The sequence below is a fragment of the Physella acuta genome, unplaced genomic scaffold (assembly GCF_028476545.2).
Source record: "Physella acuta isolate Inbredline_101_S28 unplaced genomic scaffold, ASM2847654v3 ptg001856l, whole genome shotgun sequence".
Classification (NCBI taxonomy): Eukaryota; Metazoa; Mollusca; class Gastropoda; family Physidae; genus Physella; species Physella acuta.
Window position 1 is genome coordinate 162,842 of NW_026733364.1, and position 25,037 is coordinate 187,878.

The 25,037-nt window shown below is 34.2% G+C and overlaps 5 protein-coding genes across 11 annotated transcripts; 4 read left to right on the forward strand and 1 right to left on the reverse strand.

The window, feature by feature from the left end:
• The first annotated feature begins 49 nt into the window (after window positions 1-49).
• LOC131930823 (pyruvate dehydrogenase [acetyl-transferring]-phosphatase 1, mitochondrial) lies at window positions 50-4,415 on the forward strand. Its single transcript, XM_059287450.1, has 3 exons — window positions 50-454; window positions 1,501-1,827; window positions 2,096-4,415. The coding sequence occupies exons 1-3, from the start codon at window positions 152-154 to the stop codon at window positions 3,008-3,010; spliced, it is 1,545 nt and encodes a 514-aa protein (XP_059143433.1). The 5' UTR covers window positions 50-151; the 3' UTR covers window positions 3,011-4,415.
• Window positions 4,416-4,594: 179 nt separating this feature from the next.
• On the reverse strand, window positions 4,595-10,531 carry LOC131930824 (NAD-dependent protein deacylase sirtuin-5, mitochondrial). 2 transcript variants are annotated; one of them, XM_059287451.1, is made up of 8 exons: window positions 10,270-10,531; window positions 8,185-8,343; window positions 7,839-7,937; window positions 7,569-7,695; window positions 7,346-7,433; window positions 7,074-7,251; window positions 6,700-6,815; window positions 4,595-5,861 (listed from the first exon to the last, which is right to left on the reverse strand). In XM_059287451.1, exons 1-8 carry the CDS (start codon window positions 10,360-10,362, stop codon window positions 5,789-5,791), a joined length of 933 nt encoding a protein of 310 aa, XP_059143434.1. In that variant the 5' UTR covers window positions 10,363-10,531; the 3' UTR covers window positions 4,595-5,788. The 2 variants fall into 2 exon arrangements, with proteins under 2 accessions (XP_059143434.1, XP_059143435.1); XM_059287452.1 differs by lacking the exon at window positions 10,270-10,531 and adding an exon at window positions 9,434-9,481.
• A 990-nt stretch (window positions 10,532-11,521) lies between these two features.
• Window positions 11,522-13,833, forward strand: LOC131930825 (uncharacterized). The gene is made up of 2 exons (XM_059287453.1): window positions 11,522-11,915; window positions 13,374-13,833. The coding sequence occupies exons 1-2, from the start codon at window positions 11,592-11,594 to the stop codon at window positions 13,749-13,751; spliced, it is 702 nt and encodes a 233-aa protein (XP_059143436.1). The 5' UTR covers window positions 11,522-11,591; the 3' UTR covers window positions 13,752-13,833.
• A 1,177-nt stretch (window positions 13,834-15,010) lies between these two features.
• Window positions 15,011-17,201, forward strand: LOC131930839 (uncharacterized). Its single transcript, XM_059287489.1, has 2 exons — window positions 15,011-15,430; window positions 16,714-17,201. Exons 1-2 carry the CDS (start codon window positions 15,374-15,376, stop codon window positions 17,068-17,070), a joined length of 414 nt encoding a protein of 137 aa, XP_059143472.1. The 5' UTR covers window positions 15,011-15,373; the 3' UTR covers window positions 17,071-17,201.
• Window positions 17,202-18,348: 1,147 nt separating this feature from the next.
• LOC131930838 (purine nucleoside phosphorylase) lies at window positions 18,349-24,526 on the forward strand (the record flags this gene model as incomplete). Of its 6 annotated transcripts, none has more annotated exon segments than XM_059287487.1 (5): window positions 18,349-18,439; window positions 19,961-20,003; window positions 21,489-21,664; window positions 23,632-23,735; window positions 24,351-24,526. In XM_059287487.1, coding segments are annotated over 4 exon segments (476 nt in total), but the record flags the coding sequence as incomplete, so codon positions are not given.
• Window positions 24,527-25,037: the final 511 nt, after the last annotated feature.

The window sequence follows — 25,037 nt, forward strand, 5'->3', positions numbered from 1 at the left end:
AAATTCTTTTTGAAATTTAATGATTTGTTTCGGTAAATGTAAAATCCAGTCTACACTACGGTCCACTACTTTCGATTGTCTCGTTAGGTTCTACCGACCTTGAAATTATAAATGAAAATGTAAAATATTCGATATCTGATTAGTTTTCGAGATGATAACCTCAGCGAAACAGATCCTTTCTGCACCTATAAGCCACTTTCGGTCACCTATTAGCCGATCGATTCTTCGAAAGTGTACTAACAGAAATTTAATCGGGCTATCTCAGATCCCAAGTCATGGGAGGTGTCATTCTTTTATGCAGCTCTTTTATAAAATTCGATTGGCACATGGACCAGATCCTGTGGAGTCACCCAGACTTACACCTCAAATGGTCACATCTATATTACGAATGAATGAAAAGACTGCTAAAACTAATGGTGGAGTTGTTAAAGAAGTTCAATCCAACCAATTGCCGGTAAAAAAATACTAGAATTCTAGATCTAGATCTAAAACTAAAACCTTAGGCTACTTTTATAACTACTTTAACTTTTGGTAACTTTAGTAAAGTTACTAAAAATTTTAGGTAAAAAAAAAAATAACTAGAAATCGTAGAATCGAGATCTAATTACTAATTCACTATCACTAATCATAATCCTTTATTTTATTTTGATGACGCCATACAATCTACTAGATTCTATAGGCTACAACTACAACCTTATTATATTATTATTGGTTAATATTGAGTTTTTCAGATCTAGATCTTTACTGACTGGTGCAGTGGATAGAATAGCGTCTGCCTGCTACAAGTAGAAATAATAAACTCTAGTCCTGCCATACGCCTAACCGTAATTTCTATCCATAAAACTAGTCGAGATTACAATACTACTAACAACCTAACACACCTTTTTTTGGAAGAATCAATTTTCAGACATTGGTATCATCAATCATTCAAGTATTTTACCTAGGCCCACAGTACCTACTTGTAAAATATTCAAATGGCTGAAATTTCAAAATTCAAGAAAAGTTTAAAGCTGTGAACTTATAAACCAAACCAATAGAATTTAGTAGGCTTATATATGTTTTGGTTTCTTGTGTTTAGGGCATGTATTTTATTTAGTTAGCTTTATAGGCATATTTATGTGAATTAAAACCATAATTTTAACAGAACAGATATTTTGAATCATCTTTTTGAATTTACATAATCATCCACAGCAGAGCCTGCACCAAAAGGAAATATCGTCTTAATCTCCTAGTGCAAAATTCCATTAAAATTATCTCACAAAGCAAAAAGGAGCCATACATATTTGTCTACAGTTGCTGTCTTACTTGTCAGCTTCGCACCACACTACACAAATTTTATTTCTTATCAGAGTTTATCTTGTTGAAAACTAAGCTTGGTCATTAATTAAGGATATATTTATCTAAGTAACAACAGCTTCACCTTATTTTTTTTGTTTAATTGCTTAGTCATCCAATCATTTTTCAAGACTTGCTAACAGGATTATTAAAAATTTATTTCAGGCTAACAAACCTATTGAGGATCGACATTTGGAAGCAAAATTAGAGGGCGCTGACAAATATTTATTTGGTGTGTTCGATGGGCATGCAGGGTGTGCATGTGCCCAAGCACTTAAAGACAGGCTTTTTAAATACATTGCAGTTGCATTAGCAGATCCAGCAAAATTGAACTTGCTTTACCAGGGTGGACAAGCTATTGCTGATAGTTTAGTGGAATATCTTTCTACTACAACAGCTGATAGTGTTAGCTCAGATCTAAGTTCTATACACTGGCAGAGCTTGCTGCACTTTGTGACAGATACTCAAGACATGTACAGTGTAGACACCAATGTAAGTTACTCACTTGAATACACATTACTACAGTAGTGCTAGGTTTTCAGAAATAGACACTTAAAGTTTACATTTTTACCAGGCTAAGTATTTTTGCATTCTTGCTCTTTATTATCATGGTAGCAAACTTAAATATTGATAGTTAAATTTGTTTCTTAAAATATTTGACCATATTGAAAATTAATATAATAGTTTTTTTGTTAATCTTTGTTATTTTTTAAGTATGGGATATTTATTTTTTATTAATTTTATTGTTGTATTTCTGTAGGTGAAAGAAGCGTTAACCCATGCATTCTTGCGTTTGGATCAAGACATATCAAGTGAAGCTAGTATTCATCCTAGTGATGAAGGTTTGAGGGCTGACCTTGTAAATATTGCCTTCTCTGGAGCTGTTGGTTGTGTAGCATACATTGATGGACTTGATTTGTATATAGCAAATGTTGGGGATACGCAAGCAGTTATAGGAAGCCATTCATCAGAGTCTGAAACCTGGCATGCCACTTCTGTTAGCAATAAACACGATGCTCATAATGAAGCTGAAGTTAAACGCCTTTTTGCAAAGCATCCAAATGAAAGTAGCAATATTTTAAAAGATGCTAGATTGTTTGGCCAGCTTATGCCTCTTAGGGCGTTTGGTGACATCAGGTACAAGTGGAATAAAGAAGACCTGTTGAGGCTTTCAAATCACATGGGTCAAACGCCAGGTCCCTTCTTCAGTGCATATAAAAATTTGCAACTTCCCCACAATTACAGAACTCCGCCCTACCTAGACGCTGAACCTGAGATCATTCACTACAGGCTAACACCCAGGGATAGATTTCTTGTCTTGGCTACTGATGGCTTGTGGGACTCAGATGGTATGTCAGTGGAGAAAGTGGTGTCACTAGTGGGCCATCACACTGATGGCTGCCAAGTGCTTGCAAATTATCGTCCTCCCTCAGATGTGTGTTTAGGTGTCATTAATGAGACCTTGCGCAAGCGGAAAAGTTTCCTGGCTAAGAGGGCTATAGATGAGAATGTCACAACACATTTGATACGCCATGCCTTGGGTTTAGAGCACGGACAGCTGTCAGCACAGTTAACTCTGCCTGAGAAGTTAGTGCGTCTATATCGTGATGATATTACTATTACAGTGATCTATTTTGATACAGATTATATAATGGATTATACACGTAAACATTAAAGGGTGAAATTTGAAGTACATTTTATCCTAAGTGTAAATAGCTGGTTAAAAAATGTTTTCTGTGGTGTAGAATTTAAAAAACAAATAAATTAAAAGTGGCCATGCTGTACTAGTTTGAGTTTTAAATGCTTTATTTTTGTTTAGTAGGTTGGTTGTGAACATTTATGTTGCATAAAATTAAGCTCAACAAATTTGGAAGCATTCTCATTCAAGCTATTGGTAAATTATTAATGTACTCAAATGCACCAAAGCCCTGGCTCAGCTTATGTAAAACTTTATTTAAATATCAATATTCTAATACGTTACACATACTAGTATAACTATTACCATAGCATAGTGATATATTCAGACACATGCAAGTAAAAAATATAGTAACTAATATTTTAATTGTCTTGCATAGAATATCTAATGTGTAATGTAATAAGTAGAAGTGCACAATGCAACCCATAAAAAAAATTCAAATATTTGACTGAGTTACCTACTAGTATTTATATTAAAGTTAATTTTGTACAATTGATTTTATTAGATATACTTGATTGGTATGAAATACTGCTGATACCAAATAATTCAAATGAAAACTATCCTGTCCTTCCTTAGCTTTTAAAAAGTTAAGACACTTCTTTTGCAATGTGCATTGAAGTATTAAAAAGATTTTGAAATTATAAATTGCTTGCTAAAGTATGATGAATTTTAATGTATTGTGTAACACATGTCCCCCATTTCTTTAGGCTGTGATAATTTTTGTGTATATTTCTTACATTTTTAATCTGAACAGAATTACTTTTGTTACATTAAAAATGTGCATTTTACAAAAAGTAACTTGTAGTAGGCCTATGTACATTAATATATCATCAATGATCAAGTGTAAATTATATTTTTTTGAAGTACAGAATTATCAATTGAAAAACAAAATGGCAATGTCTATATTACATTTTATTTATAACACTTATGCTTTAGAGGTGTATTTTTGTTATATAGAGCTTTAACACAAAATAATTTGCTCCTTATATTGGAGATAATTATGGCCCAATTTTTTTTTTTAAAGGGTGAATGAACTAGTGGGTAAATTTCCAAAGCAGTATTAATTTGATGAAGTTAGCAAATAAAGATTTCCTCAGCATACCTTCTACAGGTGATAATATGGAAATGAGCCTAGAAAAAAATGTTTCGTTACTCTCATAGTGTTGTTTCGAACTTACTTTGTGGTTATAAAATTTTGTTGAGGTAAGCTAACTGTTTAAAATATAAATGCCTGTATTGTATTTAATAATTTAGATAACCAATTAACTACCAATTTACAGTGTGATTTAATTGAATACTTACCTTTCATAATTGGAACATATTATTTTGTAAACAATGCCAAAATTTTATACATAAAGGTCTTTATTTAAATAATTTGATTTTTTTTAAAAATAATCGTGAAAATGGCTATTTTAAACCCAAAAAAAAGCTGTATTAAACCATTTTAGTAATGGTACTAGATACACTTAATTTTTTACTAGGCTCATTGAAGTTTTGATTTCTTGGTTTAAACATTGAAATATTCATTAACAAATGTTTTTTAAGAGTTAAAAACAAAAATACTTTTAAAATATAATACATGTCAGTATCATAATCCCAGTATGAAATGAAGCAAAGATATAGCAACACTGGTTATTAAGTTTTGGTTTTTTTTTTAATTGCTTTGTATGCTTTTTTTAAATTATGAATTTTATAAATTTAAAATTTTCTAAACTTAAATACAATTTCAAAGATTACATGTGTTACTTTCTTCTACTTGGTTCTTAATTGTAATATTCCTCCAACACAATTCAGATTTAGGAGTCAACCTTCTATGCACTAAATAATAATAAGGTTAGACTATAGCTGCAGTAATCTAACTCTTATGTAAATCCCAGTGACCATGTGATCCTAGTTTTTAAGTTTTTTGGCATTAATTATTATTATTAGCAATGTTTTATTGCATATATTAAAAAAAGTGCACTTCAAAAATATTGTTAGTTACCTGTATAAGAATTATTATATTTCTATAAACATGGGTCAAACACTTTTTTAAACATTTTATTTTCTTTAAATTTCATGATATCGAAGGTATGGCTCAACATCTAAGGTCATAGCATCAATTCAGAATCTGTAATTAACATTTTTAATAATGATTAACAAGACTTCTTTTGGACAAAGCTATGTCTTACACTCGGCCTTCCTACTATATTGACAATGATTTAAAAAATAAAACAAATGTAAAAACCTTTATAGCAGCAAGCTTTTAAATGCAACAAAAAATTTTAAAAATTAATTTGCTTTCATTCATAAAAGCTTTGGTCATTAAAATATGTAAAAGATCTGATCATCAGCTTTCAAATTTAAAAAATTAAATTTAAAAGCTTGCAAGTTACACAAAAAACATGAATTTTGTTATTAAATAAGATAAATGGGAAGGCTATTTAAAAAGTATACATCACAACCAATCCAAACAATGAATAACATTTACTATATATACATCATTCACAAAAGTTCATTCACTATATATACATCATTTACCAGTTCATTGAAAAAATTAAGTTTAATTTGGCTTAGAAAATTTATGGAGGTTAAAGATCATTTTATCTTACACTTACTCTGTCAAACATTCTAGTTACAAAAAAATTTCCAATTTATACAATTGAATTATTATAGCAGAAAGCTCATGGTACACAAAATGATACTAGTTCACATTTGCAGTCAATTGTAGACACTTAGCATCAATAATTATGTGATAACACAAACTTGTACAAAAGTTTATTTTCTTTCATTCTCATGTGGAGCTAAAGCTGTGGGCAGTAACTGCCCTGCTGGACCTTGAAACATAAATCTGAAAAATTTAACAAATATTGTGTAACCATACATAAAATAAAAAGTTTTGTTTGAACTTAACAAAATTCCAGAAATGTATGTCACAAGAGTGTGCCATGTTTGGAAATTAAATGTGATTTCAAGCAAAGGCTTAAATAATTTTAATCTACAGTGGTTTCCTTTTCATTTTATACCTAATTCAATTATCAAGGTAAATCTAAAGCCTGAATTTTTTTAATGTGTTTAATAAACCTTATAAAACCAGTCTTCTTTAGTAAAGTCATCCTGGCTATTACTTGCAATTACTAACGGTTGTCTGCTAGATTTTGATACATTTAAATATAGGCAAGCAAATATAGGCTTCAAAAGTTGGCTGTGATCTTGTCCATGTTATTTTTACAATTATTTCTTCAAGCTTTCTATTTTTTTATTCATATATTATGTTTGAGAATATCTCCAAAATTTACCTATTAACATAAAAATGTTTATGGTATAATGAATGTTTAATATAGTATTTAACATGTAATTTTTACCATCTGCTCTAATATATGCAAAGCACAAGACAAATATACAAGAAACGGCAAGTGTACAACAAACATTAAGCCCCCATTGCTTTTAACAGATAACTATTATTGAAGAATTCACAAAATAAAACTCAAGTAAATATTGCTGAAATGACCAAGAAACTAAACAAACGGAAATGAGACTTGGGCAAAATAATTAGACAAAAAAAAACAATCTGTGTTAATTATAAAAGAAAAATTGTTAATGAAAATTTGACTCTATATTAAAATATAATGATTTTACCAGACAACATATGTTACATCTACATGCTGTAAGACAAGTAGATTAAATACCCGAAAGAGTTTGTTGCTGGAGTTGTCTCGATGTTGAATTCTGCCACTGGTACTCCCCGAGAAGCAACCTCAGGGGCAAACATGGCCGCAGGGTAAACTACAGAGGATGTTCCTACCTGTGTGATGAACAAAGATTTTAAAAAAACATGAAATGTCCTTACTCAAACTCTATTTTGGAAAAAATAGCCTGTACAACATTTAAACTTGAAATTAGTCTTATAACAAAGTAATTTATTTCTGATTACATATAAACAAGTAATTCTAATAAATTTAGAGTAAATAGCTTAACCAACATGGTTTGTGATTGTATTTCAGCACATTCAAAAGTGTTTTTTTTTAAACCTATTGCATGTACAAATATGTACTAAACTTACAACTAGGCAAAGATCACATGCTCCTAATTCTTGATGTGCTTGATCCAAAACATCTGGATCCAGACCTTCTCCAAACCATACAACATGAGGTCGCAGCAAACCTTTGCAGTTGTCTTTCTTACACATAGGAAGTTTATCCACAGGAATTTTTGCATCTTGGCATTCAGGATTAGGCTCTCTATGAATGGTTTCAAATTAGTACATAATTATTATTCTAATACCCAACTTCCCATCAAAACAAAGATTTCTGACAAATTTTAATAGATATTTACCCTTTTCCTGCCAAGGCAGGGCAAATGGGGCTATCATGATTTTTTTTTACATCATTGCATTTTGTGCAGCGTGTTGTAAATAAATTTCCTACAATGAAAAAGTAAGAAATAGGTGATAACAAGTACCAGTAAATCCAAAAATTGTTTACCATGACATGAATGTTCAGATTTGTGTTTTGCAATTAGAACAAGCTGTCTCAATGAGTAAAGTAAAGATACTCACCATGCAATTCTAAAATATTTTCTGACCCAGCAGTTTTATGTAGTTCATCAATATTCTGTGTGATTACAACAACTTTTCTTCCTTGCTCTTTTAATCTTTTTTCACATTCAGCAATAGCTATATGTGCCTTAGGAATATGAAACCTATATTTTAAATTAACTAAAATTTAACAAAACAAAAATCTAATTAGTTCTTAACAAGTGTTTTAAACAAAAAATTTTAATTGTAATAATAAACCATTTGATTTACATACTCAGACATTACACTTACAGGATTAGGTTTTTTGCTTGCCATAACTTCTCTCCTATAGTGATAAAACTCCCATACAAGCGATGGGTTTGATTTAAATGCCTGTGGGGTGGCCAGATCCTAAGATGTAAAGTTGGATGACTGACAAACTATGCATTTTTCAAAGAACTATATAAAACAACAAGATACATTTTTTGAAACTAGAAAATATAATATGCAACTATTATATTGAAAATAAATTTAACTAATGGTATTACAATATTTTTAGTACATAATTCATGATTTGTTGTAGACCTATATCTGTTGATCAAATTTATTTTTAAAAACTAGATATCTTATCACTTCCAACTTTTGAAGAGGAGAATACCTGGGCTTGCCATTTCCTCCAAAATCCCCCAGCTCCTCTAAACGTTGGTACACCACTCTCAGCACTTACTCCTGCCCCAGTCAGTACAACAATGTGCTTAGCCTTACTAAATACTTCTCTGAACTGTGTCATATCAGACAAAGGTCGAGACAAAGTGGCCTTGAAAAAGCAAAAGGAATCAATTTAATCTTTCCAATATACATATTTGCATTAAGGTTATGTTAGTTAACTAAAAACCCATGGACTTTCAACACCACTTAATCAAATGCTAACCTCAACCCAAACCCTCTATAACCGCTAATCCAAACAAATCATAAACTCTAACCTAGTTACAACTACAATAAACTGGAGGTTACAATTAATACAATATTACCAACAACAGTATTTTAGGAAGAGTTTTTTATCGACAATCCAAATGGAGATTACAATACTTGACGATATTGTAGCGTTTTTACTGCTCTCAAAATATACTGTTCTATTGTAATATTCTTGCTTCTATCAAATGTAACCTTCTTCTCTTCTATTTCTCACTCTCAGTCACAGACGATCAAGAATGAAGAATAAGCCGTCTTCTACAAATCTTTATTTAACTATCTTTCTTGAGCGGGAATTGTCTGTGTAGTGCGCATCTAACAAGACTATAGCGCCAATACGTGTGCTGCATAAATTACAGGCTAGGACCGTTGTTTCTCCATCCCCTCGAAGGCTAACTCACCGGTTTATATACCCCACCTGCGAGCGTCTCGGGTGACACATTGTTCTCGAGGCGAATTCTAGCACTTACCTGTGAAAATTTCCCCCCCTTTTGTGCTAACCGACCCCAAATAACCATATATAAAAACTTAATGCGATCTCCTAAAATTCTAATAAGCTTATCCTCTGAAACCACAGACAATTCCCTTTACAATGATACAAATTACAATTAACATCAATAAGTTGTTCTTAAACAATAATACTTCAAACATGCAAATATTGTAAAAATATAATCAAATACACCTAATTAAAGTAGATTTCCGTAATGTCAGCTTGCTCCTAACTAACACTAAGATATTCTAATTAAAGATCAAGCTTGGCCTCATAGTTCATCCAATTTTCATGCTATAATACCATCCCAATATTTAATCTTTCAACACAATATCAATACTAGTTTAACTAGTTAACTAGATCTACCACTAGAGTACCAGTAGTCTGGACTATATTTTGCTAGATTTAGGCCTACAATATTTATTATTTTCATCCAAACATGTACCATAGTTTCATTCATCATATCATGAATAATCATGTATAGGATAAAGATTATTTAACAGAATGAACAATGTTTTCATCAGATGAAACTGGCACTCACTCTAGGCCAGTCTAGGGCCTAGGCTTTATCTAATCTATAATAGAAAGAATTATCTGTAGATTATAGATCTAGTTATAGATTCTAGATAGTTTTAGTTTTTACTAAACTCAGAAGTCGGTAATCTATCGTTTTGGGTACGTAAAATCGCCCGCGGCTATTAATGTACGAAAACGTTACCTCATTGTCAAGGCTGTAATAGAAGTGTATTGTGATATGTTTGTGTCAAATATTATATATAAATGAATAATAAACCTAAATCAATGGCTAAATATATCAATATAGGCCAGAAATTAACTTTAAACAGCAGTGTCTGCAAGCAAGATTTGCTATATAAACAGCAGCCATTTGTAAAATAGAGTGACTTCCGCCTGAATCTTGCGCTATAAGTCTATAAAAATAAAACTTTAACAAGATGGCTGCTATAGTAAATGAGCATGGTTGCATCTGTTGGAAACATCGCTGGTGTTCATTTATTACTGAAAAGTTTTAATTCAATTGTTTAAAAACAGGTACATAAATGAAACAAGGAAACATTTTTGTATTTTTCTAAACATAAATCCTCCTCAAAATGTGAAATAATTATTAAAATGTAAGGAGTCACCTGTTTTTCACATTACTAGTCGCGGGCGATTTTACGTACCTAAAACGATAGATTACCCAGAAGTCTTAACTCAACTAAAATTTATTAAAATAAATAAAAATAAAAAAAATGTTCATAAACAATTTGAAATTTTTGCTACCTTTTGACTTTGTGTAGTCATTTCACTTTTTAGCAGGTAAGTAATTTTGCTAATGATGCCGATAGAGCCTGTTCTTATTCTGGGCCAGGTCATGACAACTTTTTCTTTTATCACAAAAAGACAGGCATTTTGTTTAAACTTTAACTAGCCTTCTCTCCATTCAGCTGACACTGTCAACATTGCCTTTGTAATTTTGTTGGTTAACAGTACAGTTCAGTCACGTTTTAGACTGCTGTGCTTGGCCTTCTATTGTTTACATTAGAGTCAAGCAGGTGAAAAAAATCTGGATTATAATAATAAATATTATTTATTTATTTTTCCATTGGCCGCTGAGCTATTTAATGGATCACGATGTAAAGTTATCTTTAAAAAAAACTGAAAAATAAAAACTAATTTATTATTTATTTTGAATAGTGAATGCGTTATTGAAACGCGACTGATTGGCCTAAATCTATAATAAAAGTTACTATGAAAATTTCCCCGTAGTTTAACAATATTTTAATAAAATAAATTATCTTAAAAACCATGGAAATAAGTTGCGGGCACAAAATGCTAGAATGGGCCTAGATCTACAAAAACAAAAATGTGTAGAATGTATATATATATATGTATATATATTTACAGCGGGCACATATCACGAATGCAGAATAAGTTAATGTGTATTTGTATTTAGGTCTAAGCATGCTGACTGGTATTTTTTGTTTTATGTTACTGCGTTTTTGCATTAGTTCTATGTATGTGAAACATGTCAGGACAAATGGATAATTATAGACAAACATTTCATTGTCGAAAAAAGACCAAACGTAAATACAACCCCACTCATTTTTAAGTACTGTCAAATTTATGCTTACAATTTTTACCCGCCGTTTGAAAAAGCAGGTTTAAATTTTTTTTGTATTACTAAACGGCCTACCTGTTATCGTATTTAAAAGCAAGTAGATCTAGATCTAGATATATAACATATGAACATTAGTTACATTAGCCTAAGCTAAGTCTAATGATTGCCATAAAATATTTGTTTGTATGTTTTTGAATGGGAAATAAACATACTAATAAAGTTAATTGTCTAAATAACTATAATTGTTTATCTAAAATATTGAAATATGGACTATCCTAATTTATTTTTTAAAAGGTGTCAATACCATTTTTTTACGTAGATCTAGAAAGCAGGATATTAGGCTTACTAATTTGTGCCCTGAAAAAAGGCCAGGAGACTTGTCCCAGGATTCACAAATCTTTATCTGCGCATGCGTCACAGCAACTTGTTTACTGTTGAAATTGTTCCCCAAAGTTGTTCTGTGTTATTTTCTAAACATTTAATTATGCTTTTTACTAAGCGAGATACAATTAAATTTATCGAGGAAGTTCGTAACAGAAGATGTTTATGGGACTTGAACTCTGCTGACTACAGTAATCGTAAAATCAAAAGAAATAACATTCTAGAATTAGCAGCAGTATTTGATATGGGCTACAAGGACGTGGAACGCAAAATAAACAGTTTGAAATCGCAATTTTTTCGAGAACATAGGAAGGTGGAGTCCTCAAAATTAACTGGCATGGGCGAAGTTTTTAGACCCAAGTGGTATGGTTATGATCTGCTTCTGTTCCTCGTGGGTTTAGAACAACCATATGCCACGTTGATAAAGGTCACTACCGATTTAAGTATTTTGTTTTTATAATATAATTAAAGACAAATGATAAAAACGTATGTAAGTGGATACGTGGGGGGGGGGGGGGATCCGCCCGTAAGATGACGTCACACTTCGCCATCCCCACCCACTCCAATGTTATGAATGTTTTAAAAGCTTTTCCCTTGAGTAAGATATTCTATAACCAACCTAGTTTCATTTTAACAATAGTAGGCCTAACTTAGCTGTTTCCCTCTACTGATAAAGTGTTTCTTCCTGACTTTTTTCTCCGGGGGGGGGGGGGGGGGCGGCACATGAAATTTTCGGGGAGGGGGGGGGCGGTAGACTTTCTTCGGGGGGGGGGGGCAGAGATGCCTGGAAGAAACTCTACAGGTAAGCATAAATTATAGCCTACGCGGTTTGTTAACGGTTAATTTAGCCGAGGGGTAGCGACCCGTTCAAGCAAATGGGACGAGCTATCATTTTTTGTCCCCCCCCCCCCCCCGCCCGCATTCATGCTTATATGTAGCTATTCACTTTGTCACCCCCCCCCCCCCAATTCGTAAATGTCGAGGAAAGTTTTTACCAGTCACTTTCCCATATCAGTTTTTATTTTGATGAGGAAAATTCTTAAATTAGTTCATAAAACTGAGTTGCTGTTTATTTTCGTAATTTCGACAGTGTAGAATTCAGAAAGTAAGCCCAGAATATTAGGTTAATTTTTTTTTACCCAGTGAGCCCCCCCCCCCCCCCCCACACACACACACCTCGTCTCTGGGTTTACCCTAAAGCATCACTAATATTTCATATGGCAAAATGTTAGTGTTGCTTTTTTTTTCCTTGGACATTACTTGATTCATCGATCTATTTTTATGAAAATATACCACGCACAAAAATTAAACTTGTAAAAAACTGTTTTGATTCAGTTTAAAAATAACTTTTTAAAAGGCAAAATATGCGTCCTATTCCCCCTCCCTCTCACCTTCGTCACACTTCCTCACAAAAATCCGACAAAAGGGCGTGCTATCCTTTAAGGACTAACATGCCCGAACATTGTAAGTTGTTTTAGTATTCAATTGTAGGCTTTTTCATTTAAATTGAGTTTCTTTTTATCAGTTTGGCCAAATATTTACTTGTGGTATTTTAAGACAACCTCACTTTCTTTCTCAATGCGGATGTTCAAGGCCCAAAAGCCATTAGCTTTCATCAGTGGTATGGTTAATGAATGGGGGGGGGGGGGGCATTCCCGAGAGGTCCTTTTTTAAAGTTGGACTATCGAGAAACGTTGAGCAAATAGGAAGTCCATTTGGTCACCCAAAATAAAACACACGGGGCATAATCCTGGTGTTGCTCAAAAACATCACGTAGTTACTGCTTCCCCCCCCCCCCCACCTCCCCATTTTTTAAAAAGGAATATGTTCGCTCGAATAATCGCAGTGACATACCAATATCCAATATACCATGATTATGTTTCAGATTTTGACGGGAAATAATAGTACCTGTATTGATAAAAAGGATTTCCCCACTATTAGTATCAGTGGGCCTACAGACAATTTTAACCACTGCGATCAAATCATACGCATTGATGAGGTGCATCTTGATATGCCTGAGATCGCCGAACAGCCACAAAAGCGAAAGGTAGTTGACACTACCGAGTCGGCCTCAGAGAACACCATGTCCAAAATGCGAAAACTAAACTATGACAACAGCTTGAATCATGCTGATGACCACCTCTCGTCTTTCGCCAAGTACATTGAGGCTGAGCTCACGGAGATCAAGAACAACAGACGACTTCTGCTGCTTAAAAAGAAAATTCAGGACCTGATTTTTGAGACTAAATTAGAAGAAATGTAACTTAATTAAAACTGCGAATTATCAAAGGAATTGCTCAACCGTCCAATCAAAAATACTTAAATAAACGTTTTAAAATTGCTGAAACAAATCTTTTGCTTACTTATAGTTTGTATGTTTTTGTCCTCAGTTTTCTGTTTAGGCTAAGATACTATTCTTTATTAGATGTGGGCACATCTAGGAAAGGGCATGGAAGCCTAGTGCCACACCCACCCCTCAAATCATATATATATATATATATATATATATATATATATATATATATATATATATATATATACATATATATATAATCAACAGAGGCGTATAGGGTGCGGTCCGCACCGGGTGATACCAAGGCAAATATAGCAAAATATATTTAGAAAAAATAACGATAATTCCAGTTAAATAAATTATTAATTAGAGTTAAAAAGTCGTTTAATTTAGAGCGACACCATGATGTAAACCTGCTAACGATATAGAAAACAATACTACATCCAGCTGTATTTATAACCGACTATAGAAGAACATCGTTAGTATTATCTGTGCACAGTTTAAAGCTATCACCGAGGGGAGGAAAGGGGGAGGGGCACCAACAAAAAGTTTCAAAATTTGTCTGAGGAAAAACTTCAAAAAGGTTTTCTTGAGGGTTGTAATATCTGACACGTCAAGCCATGTGGGGGGGGGGGGGCGGGGATGGTGACACCAAATTTAATAATTTACTACTAATACTACAATTACAATGATTTTTCCACTTGAATTAATAACTGTTAGAGTCAGACCCCTAAATGCTTTTTTGTAGGTGGATCAATATAATGTTTACATAATTTGTCGCCATTCGACAAAAAGTTAGGCGTATACTTAGGCTTACAAATGTTTATGGTATATATATATATATATATATATATATATATATATATATATATATATATATATATAACTTTTTGTCGAATGGCGACAAATTATGTGGAAGGAGAGAACTATGTATTGTTATTGGTAAAATACCATTTGTTTTTATCTAAGTATTGTTAGAAATATTTCGGCAGATGGGCTAAAGAAAGCAACATTTTTTTCTGTCCTTGGGGGGGGGGAGGTATTAATGATATGCTAACTTTTATAATATAATACTTTTATAATATAAAAGTTTTATATTAGGCCTAGAACAAACTCTTCGCGCTAGCGCCATTACGCATGGCAGTGGTCGATGTGTGTGTTTAGATACTTGTACCGTGTTATTATGGTCGTATTGAAAATAGGGATTTGTGCCGGAAGGCACAAGTCTTAATATGCGCATGCGTTGTAGCAACTTGTATAATCGGATAAGATTTGTTCTTGTGTATGCAGTCTGTTCCACAAGTATTTTGATGATAAAATGCAGCTGACCCAAAAAGATACTATTAAACTTATAGAGGAATTTCGTAACAGAAGATGTTTATGGGATCCAACATGTGCTGATTTCAATAACCGTGCTATGAAAAGGAATAACTACGCGGAGTTGGCAACATTATTCGATGTCGGCTACAAAGACGTGGAAAGTAAACTCCACAATTTGAGGTCACAGTTTTACCGGGAACACAAAAAAAGTTGAAACTTCCAAACTTACAGGCAGGGACGACACTTTTGTACCCAGATGGTACGGTTATGATATGCTAATGTTCCTCATAGGCGTTGAAAAACCGGACTCGAACCTAGCAAAAATTAAGGTATGTTACTGAATACAAGCAATTAATGTTGTTACACGACATATTAATTTTATAATTGTTTTCTTATTTAAAAAAATATTTTTTTTAAATTAATGCAAAATGGGCTTTAATCTACAAAAGGTTGTAGATTAAAGCCCATTTTGCATTAATTAACTTAAATTAATAAATTAATCTTCACTTTTATTTTCGGGCACTTTGATCCCTCTCCCCGGCCCGCACTATCACACACTTTATCAAGTGCCACGAGACTAAATCTATTTATCTAAGAAGACTTGGATATAGATCTAGAATTCACGAACGCGCATTTTGCTTTTCTAACAACAAATAAATATTAGTCTCTGTAGTATATAGAATCTAATTATTCAATAATTAACAGTGCAAACTGTATAGCCTAAATAATATCTCCCGTATAAACCTATATGCCTATAGTATATAGGTCTATTAATATAGGCTATAACTATAAACATAATAAAAAATATAAATATGCTTACTAGTATTTAAGATTTAGGGGTCGTCCATAAAAGACGTCACGCTTTTTTGGACGATTTTTACCTCCCCCTCCTCCCCTCCGTGACACGTCGTCATAAAAAGCCAGACCCCCCCCCCCTAAAATGACGTCACATCTCAGCCTACAACCTCCCTCAAAATTGCAGTTAATTTTTTTTTTTACATCGATATTTTTCTAAAATCTTGTCTGAACCCAGTCAAAATAGAGTATATTTTAATCAATTCCTATTACAACTTATTTAAACAGTTATCTAAAACGCGAAATAAAGTCTAAAATTCGTTTTCTAACATTGCTTTTTTATAATGACCCCCCCCCCCCCTCCCCCCACACCGTCATCAAAATTACGGACCCCCCCCCTACGAGTGTGACGTCATGATTTATGGACGACCCCTTATCACCATCCATGGCATTTAAACGTTCTTAAATATTGTCATTGTTATAGGCAGTTTGTTAATACTTTTTATAATGTTTAAACCTACCTTATCTTTTATATTACCAGTCCTTCAAATAAACGCAAATTATTTGCTTGCTAAATTAATAATTTTAACCATGGCAAATTGTGTGTGTGTGGGGGGGGGGGGGGGCGATGAATGTTATTATTCCACTAATACTGTCAGTCATAAGCACAGTTTAGTCAAACTTAAAACTTGGGCGACTGTTGACAGAAGCTACTCTGGGTTGACAAGTCGTGGAGATAAATTCGCGGTTATTTCCCCTGTTTTGAGTATGATAGCCATTGAAGAAAAATGCATAATTGTTTTATTATTTATTTCAGGTTCTTGCAGAAGAGAGCACCGGCAATGATGAAGATAACCCCAGTAATTTGAATCACTGTGATGAAGTGTTGGAGAATGGAGAAGTGCATACAGAAGATACCCAAGTGTATCGGCGCCCACGTAAGCGAAAGGTATGGGGGACATCGACCCCCACATTCGACACCATCGTCAATGTAAATCGACCGAATGACCACGCCCCGTCACCACAGTATGAAAACCAGTTCACAGCTTTTGCCAGACATGTCGAGGCTGAGCTAAGGGAGATAAAAAACGGCAGACGTCTTCTGATTCTTAAAAAGAAAATTCAGGACCTGATCTTTGAGACCAAATTAGAAGAGATGGACAATAATTGTTAACTGCTTACCCTGGGAATGTTGTTTTCAATATCTTTGTTTTTATAATATCTTGAGAGAGACCATCAAGTGGTCAATCGTTTTGTTTACTAAAAAAAGAAATATGGCAATATGTATAGTTTTAAAAAATAATAAAATATCCCTATTTCTTACAGTGAAATGGTGTGTGCTTTATAAATTTACTTAGGCCTATATGGCTGTATAATTTCAGAATATATCGTGTTTCTTTTAACTGTTTATATACGGGGGGGGGGGTACATGCATGGGGGAAAATACAAACATGAGACATCATTTTTTACACAGTCACTCAGACACTAACAAAAAGTGGGACCGTGCTGATGAGCACTTGATTACTTTATAGCAGGGGTCTCCAAACTTTTCAGTCCAAAGGCCGCATTAACTATCAAATTTCAGTTCGGGGGTCAGTTTCTTCCAGGCATGTCTTTGTTTTTCTGCTCAAAGTTCCTCAGCCATCACCAACAAACGATTTTTCCTTGGACAAAAAGATCTCCGCGGGCCGGATGAGAGGACTTGGCAAAGGCTTACTGAAACATGTGCCTTCGTGATAGGAACTGTGTTCACACAATTACACTTATTTGTATAACAAACTTTGACACTTCTACTTTTTTTAACAAGTGTAACACCTACAAAGATAATCCGTTTACCGTTTACATATTAATTTACATTTGCTCATCGCTCACAAAGTACGGCAAACAATTGGTGTCTATTAATGACGCCATAAAGGCCTACCCGATTTTTAAACGTTATCAAAAGTACAGAGGGGAACCTAAGACGTTTGACAAAGATTTTTCATTAAGTAATAACAACCATTTAAATAACATCGATTTAACTTTTAAGCGTCAGTATTAAAATTGATTAACTGCTCATTAGCAACTTATAAGTTTTAATTTTCAGAATAAGCGTAAGAAAGTTTGCAGTAAACCTGATTTTGTGGACTTCAATATTAAAGTAATAATGAAAATAAAACTTTAAATAAGACCGCATATTTTCGTTCAGGTATCAAAATATTAAAACTACTTAGACTCTAGGTAGAAAAAGAATAAATTTTAAGTATAAAGTATTGTGATTTTTTTTAAAATTTAAAAATTTAATATATTCAGGTTTTTAATTAAAACTGTAGCCTACCAGTACTTTTGTCAACTAGGCATACGGTATAAGTATAAGTTTTAAGCAGGAATCATTCTTAATCGTATAGCTGAGTTATTAACTGGGTTATTATCTATTTAAATTCAGATCAAATTATCTATGCAACGTGGTAGAGACTAACGTTCCGTACCATATAAGTAATTAATATACCGCGAAGTATACCGCGCAAGGCATACATATTTCCTGTAGCAACAGCTGCGGTAAGGTTGTTTTTTTTTTTTTTTTTTTTTCGTTTTTTTAGGTAGTCGCTTTTTTTTTACTGGAGCACAAGCCTGACGCGAACCAGCCCTTTCAGTAGTGAGAATAAATAGGTGTGTAACGAATCAACACCAGGCTTCCCCAAGACAATTTACTTGAATTTAGTGTGTTGACAACCTAATTAGTAATTAAAACAGAGTATTTAAGTATTAGAGATAACTAATAACATAATAAATCAAGCCAGTAAGTTAACTTTTTTTATTAAAATATATTTATACTTGTATATTTAGTAAAATGGCGAATGTATGACCTACTGAGCAGAAAAGTTTCGCCTCTTCGATTCGGAGGCTGGACCGCTGGTTAGCATTAGTTAGAAACTAGCACACCAGTCGTCAGTGTGTTGCATAGAGCACATTTGTATGGCCCCAGCCGAAGCATGCCGTCTGTGTCTGTTTGTAAATTAACTTTGACCCCAGGAAATTAACTGTGACCTTTAACACCCCTGTACTGTGTTTGTCTCATTGTTTCGCGTGATGCAACAAATCTGATCAATATCACAACATACACGTGACTGCTGTTGCCTTATATTTAAGATTACTGGCTAGTCCTAGTCATATCTGTTACGTCTGTAAGGTGATCCTGTTGCAGGATGTAAGTGGTGTTTCTATTGTAAAGATATATAAAGGCTTATGTATGCATATAATATGTAGGTCTGTATATCATGCATATATATATATATATATATATATATATATATATATATATATATATATATATATATATATATATATATATATATATATATAGCTAAATATATAGTCTAAATTGTTATCTATATATTTATTTAAAACGATAGTTAACTTAACAGCAGAGAATCCAGGGGCGTTGCCCTGGGAGAACCATCACTTTTGCACCCCCGCCCGCCAGTTTGAAGAGATAAGGGGCGCTCTTTTACCCGCCACTGTACCTCAGCAGCTTTCATTTTGGTGTCACACAACTGATGTAGAAAACATATATCAGTCTTTGAAGTCTATTAGTAGTCTACTTTTTTAAACTTCTACTTTGTATAACGGAGCTTTTTAATTTTTTTTTCTAGAGTGTTTGGCGCCCTCCTCCCTCACCTACAGGGTCGGAACTTGCCCTGTCCTAGCTATAAAAATAAATAAATAACAGAAACGTACAATCTTTGAAAACGTACACATTTGAAAATAAATACTTGTTTAAAAAATTACTTTTAGTTTCTGGAGTCAGTTTAAAATGACGATTGCAACGAACCCGCGATCATAACCCATCTTCGCAAGTTGTATTTGTTTTTTAGCGTCACATTTTTCGAACGCGGACATATATAAGGGTGTACTCACTGTTATACTAGATTTAATAGCTATAAATGAGTGGCTTACAACAATACTTTTATGAAAGCACCATTTAGTTTGCATGGGAAGCGCAGAAACCTAAAGTTTGCAAGCCATTCTAGTAATGTACCATTAACTGAAAGGAAAGTCATTCAAGCTCTTTTTTTGTTTCTTAGATTTGTTTGCAGAAAATAGAACAATGTCAGGGCAAGGAGCAAGGTAAGCTTTTTCTTTCTTTTTGTAGGTTACCAAACCTTTAGGGTTAACATTGAATTATTATAAAAAAAAATTTGGGTGGGGGGGGGGGGGGCTAAGATTTTACAACGTGATCGATGGATTTATGATGTTCATTAAACTCCGTTACACTAACTAAAGTATCCAACGGATATTTTAGTGCCGATTGCTGTGTGTATTGGAGTAGGGGGAGTTTGTAATCGTTGCAGCATTTGAGATGCGATGGAAAAAAATGTCAACCGCATTTGATAATATATTTCTGCTAAAAGAAAGGCCAGCTTTGACGCAATCATTTAACGACTTTGAAAACTACGTCAGAAAAGTGAAGGAAGAAAATTGAAACAGACTGGCAAAGTCCGTTTTAAAACAAACTATTTCAGCAAATTAGAATAATTATTAAACATGCTAGATTCATGAACTGCTTGTTACATTAAACTAAAGGTATAAACAACCCAACACCAGACGTGTTTGGGATCGTCTAGTTACGTCACACACCTAGGGGTAGGGGAGAAGGTTCAAAATTGTGTAACCTTTTCAGAGAGTATATGAGACGTGTGATTATAGAGGGGGGAGGCGTAAATTTTCCCAAAGAATTGCGTAACGTTATTTATGGACAACCTCTATACCTATTCTTTAGTCGATAATACACTAAATTTTCAACACCAACATCCAGGTATCTCTTCGTGGGAAGTCTACCCCCCCCCCCCCCGAGCAAAATGGAATTTATACAGAAAATATATACTTTTATTAATGTCCGCCTTCCCCCTCCCCCTCCCAGAAAATTTAGTCCGCCCCCCCCCCCCCGAAAATATCAAGTGCCCCCCCCCCCCCCCCCCCCCCCCCATCCAGGAGAAAAAAAAAGGCTGGAAGAAACACTGACACCAAGCGTATGCTAATTTTCTAGCTTGCTTTCAGACGTGTCTAAAGCACTTGTCTTTTAAAGCACACATTAAACACATGGAGAAAATACAATAACACGGAGTTAACGCTATTCACAAACACACTATTCTACGGCTCTAAAAATACTGATTATCTAAGCTTAATAACTCTGCGGGAAAACTGGTTATTTCCCCGTGTTACCCTTTACTCAATGGCTTAATTTTAATATTTAGAGGCTATACAATTATGATTAAGCACGTGTTATGTTAAATTATGTTAGTAAAACAAACTGTTTTAAGCAACCACATTAACCAAAAAGTTGGGGAAAATTTAAATTCCAAATCGTAGTATTATCTCAAACATGTTTCTATTTTCGAGAGATAAACTAGTTTTCGAATGTTTGGAATATGCTTAGCGTAAGAAAGCCATGGGCCCCCATGAAGCAGAATAACTCCTTACAACGGTTTTATAGTGTTCAATCTTGGCAACAACTGTCTGTATCAAAAAGTTTTAAAATAATATTCTAGAAATTACTGTGCAATAATTAAAAAAACTACCACCGTACATTTTTGTTTGCTCTGCACACTAAAGAACAAGCTATACATACGAAGACATAAAGAAGATCGCTGATTACATCTTGGCGAAAGTGACATGTCGGCCCGTCATTGGAATCATCTGTGGCTCTGGGCTGGGTGGGCTGGCCCATGATGTACAGGACCAACAGGTTTTACCATACACCGAGATCGAGGGATTCCCCAAGAGCACAGGTACAAATTGTCTGCTCTTAAATTAGAAATAAATGCATTTTTTTTCATTTTCGTATATCTTTCAAGTTGTTTCCCCCCCCCCCCCCCCCCCCCCCCCAGATATTCATACACACCATTTCCAAACACACAATTATGTCCTCATCCCCTCTCTTTATAATCTTTCTGTTTTTCTGTATTTGCCGTTTAGAAAAAGTCTATTAAATTGTTATGGTTTTTGTTTAAACCAAACTATCTAATGCGTATTATTAGTACATCGAACAATGATACAAAGATATTTCGGGTTTAGGGTTGGGCGAAATTTATCGTTAGGCTTGTGATTATGACTAGTTTGAGTTGAAATGCACCATTGCAAGTGAAGATACGTGCATGTATGTCCACAAGATTTATTTACGTTTTGCGAGTCTTCTAGAAAACCTACTCCGTATATAGTTACTCGCAACTATTTATTGTGACCAACAGTACACTTCCATCCTACTAAACTACGCAGTACACGGATGCGCACAGAACAGGACTGCGAATACACTGACCACGATTAACATACCGACAGGAAACGCACATAAATTTGCATTAACGAATCAGACAAGTGCGAGCTATCACCGGAACTGGATAGATAGAAGGATCATTGACTACCATAAAACTGAACCCCCGCTGCAACACTCAATAGCTGCAATACAAGAGGAATGTTGACAACCTCTTGTCTAGTGCAGATATAGGATACAGTCGGACAATCTCCTGCCTAGCTCAGCTGTAGGAAACCAGGTTGAAAGCCGTTTATGTTGGAGAATACATTTAAGGTGTTGTAAATCCCTACAATTACCGTTTTCAAAACAAATGCTCGTTATCTTCGTTCTGTTATCTCGTGTAGTATCCCTCACGTCTGCTATGCGAGTGACATTTTATAATTGGACAAATTACGCGGGAGAAGACTCCCTGTCACATTTGTTTTACAACCACGGTTGTTGGGCCCTGAGCCTGCTCAATCGACCCATAGGGGAGTAGCTACTGAAGCCAGCAGATTCTCGATTATTGTCGCTTCAAATGTATCTATATCAAAACGCCCCAATCTACGCAGCCCAGGGGATCGGCCAGTTTTTCCATTATATGTTGCTTTATTGCTCTGTTATTGTTTTTTTATCTGGTGACGTCGTATTTCTTATCATCGCACCAAAAAGTTTGACGGCAGCCTAAACTAATAACCCCCAAACACTTAGACTGTCGATATTATATATAGCTTGAACATGTGCTTTTGAATAACAAGTAGCATTACTGAAGTAGTTTTCTAAGAAAATGTATTCAACAGTGGGGGGAAGTCAGACTGTGTGCTTTAACTGGAAAAAAAAGAAAGAAAATCAATAACATTATCATAAGCAAACAAACCAGTGATCAGTTAATTTGATTTAAATATGATAACAAAAGCAATGACCTTGTTATCCAGGTGTTAAATATGGTGTTCACACAGTTTCGACTTAGTTATAGACATTTCTAAAGCTCTCAGTAAACTATAACGGCCAATTTGTCACACTAACATGATAAAATTAATTATGCTAAGATAATGGTAATGAATGAAGAAGCTTGTCAGGGTCAGAGTAAATTAATTAATGTGCTCATATTTGACCAGGTCATCCAAAGTAGTGTTAACATTTGTATCGCTCTGTTCCTGGTCAAAATAGGTCAAACCAGAAATCTGAACAATGCAACTCATAACCAGCAGCAACACTATATAATAACTATATATAGGCATATATATATATATATATATATATATATATATATATATATATATATATATATATATATATATATATATACACTTGTTTTCACTTTTTATAGACTGTTATCTTTCACGCGTACCCTAATCTCATTGAAAGGTTTTATCTGTCAATATCTTTGATATAGATTTTATGTTCGAATGTATTCGGTTGCTGGAGGAATGTTTGAGACTTAAGAAAGATCCGTGTCTTCCACAGTTCCTGGTCATGAAGGGAACCTTGTCTTTGGTACGCTGGGCAACAAGCCCGTGGTTCTCATGCAAGGGAGGTTTCACTGCTATGAAGGATACAGTGCACAAACGGTATCAGCATTGCTCATTTATACAATTGTACATTAGCAGTGCAACGATGTAGTAAATTACAACTGTACATATACAGTGCAACAATGCTCTATTATACATCTGTACAAAAATGATACAAATAACGCCACATTATACTACAGTGAACAAATGGTAACAGCTGTGCTTTATTATACATTTCTTAAAAAAAGAAAATCTATAACATGCACATCAATGTGTTGAGTTCTTTAATAAAAACATTACCACTAATCCATTCTGATCTGATTGCCACCCCCCATCCCCCACCCTTCTCCCCCTTTCTGTTTTTGCTTGGAGCATAGGGGCGACAATATGTTGTTTTTTCTCATAATTCATTCTCCCCTATACAATTTCAATAAAACGTTTGTTCTTTCGTCAACCTATGGGCAGATAATTTAAATAACTCCCATTTGATTATAGTATTTCCAATGTTAACTCTTATATCTAAGAGGTTTGTGAGAAATGCTCATCCAGCAAACATTCAGGAAATCTTTTTACTTTCAAGTTGAACATTGTTTAAATTATAAATTAAATTTACATTTAAACTGCGAATCTTTACCAGCTTATATGCCTACCTATCCACTCCTGCCATTGTTTCAGACAACTCTGCCAGTCCGAGTCATGTACCTGATTGGAGTTAAGGCGCTTTTCGTGACCAACGCTGCAGGGGGCATCAACCCCAACTTCAACGTTGGGGACATCATGATCATTAAAGATCACCTCAACCTGCCTGGGTTTTCAGGGCTTAACCCCCTTGTCGGACCTAACGACGAGAGGTAATTTGGCATGGACGAGCTCAGCTGACCGAGTGACCTGGTGCGGCCATTTAGGGTGCCATCCGACCCTCTCCGATATTTTTTCTTACATTTTCGGTTTGGTGCCACCCCTCTCTCCTTAATATTTTATAATTTTAACCAGATAAAAAAAAATTGACAACCTAATTTTACGATTTTTTTTTTTAAAATTGGTGCTAGCACCATTGTAAATCAATGACGTCACGCACATAAAGCTCAGGTTCATGTGATGATGAGCTAACTTGAGGAGATGAGAAATATAACGTGGCGTATTTTTTTATTTTTATATTGACATAATACAATATACAAATAATGGGAAGTGTGTTACTTTTATTAGAACAGTTGTTATTGTAGAAGAGGGGGGAGGGAGGTAGAACTATTACCTGCACAGACGACGACCTATGGTGCAAGATCGTGGAGGGGATGGTGGGCAAACAACAAATGTGTGACGTTATATAGACCAATCCACTGCTTCTACGATGAAGTTATGAAC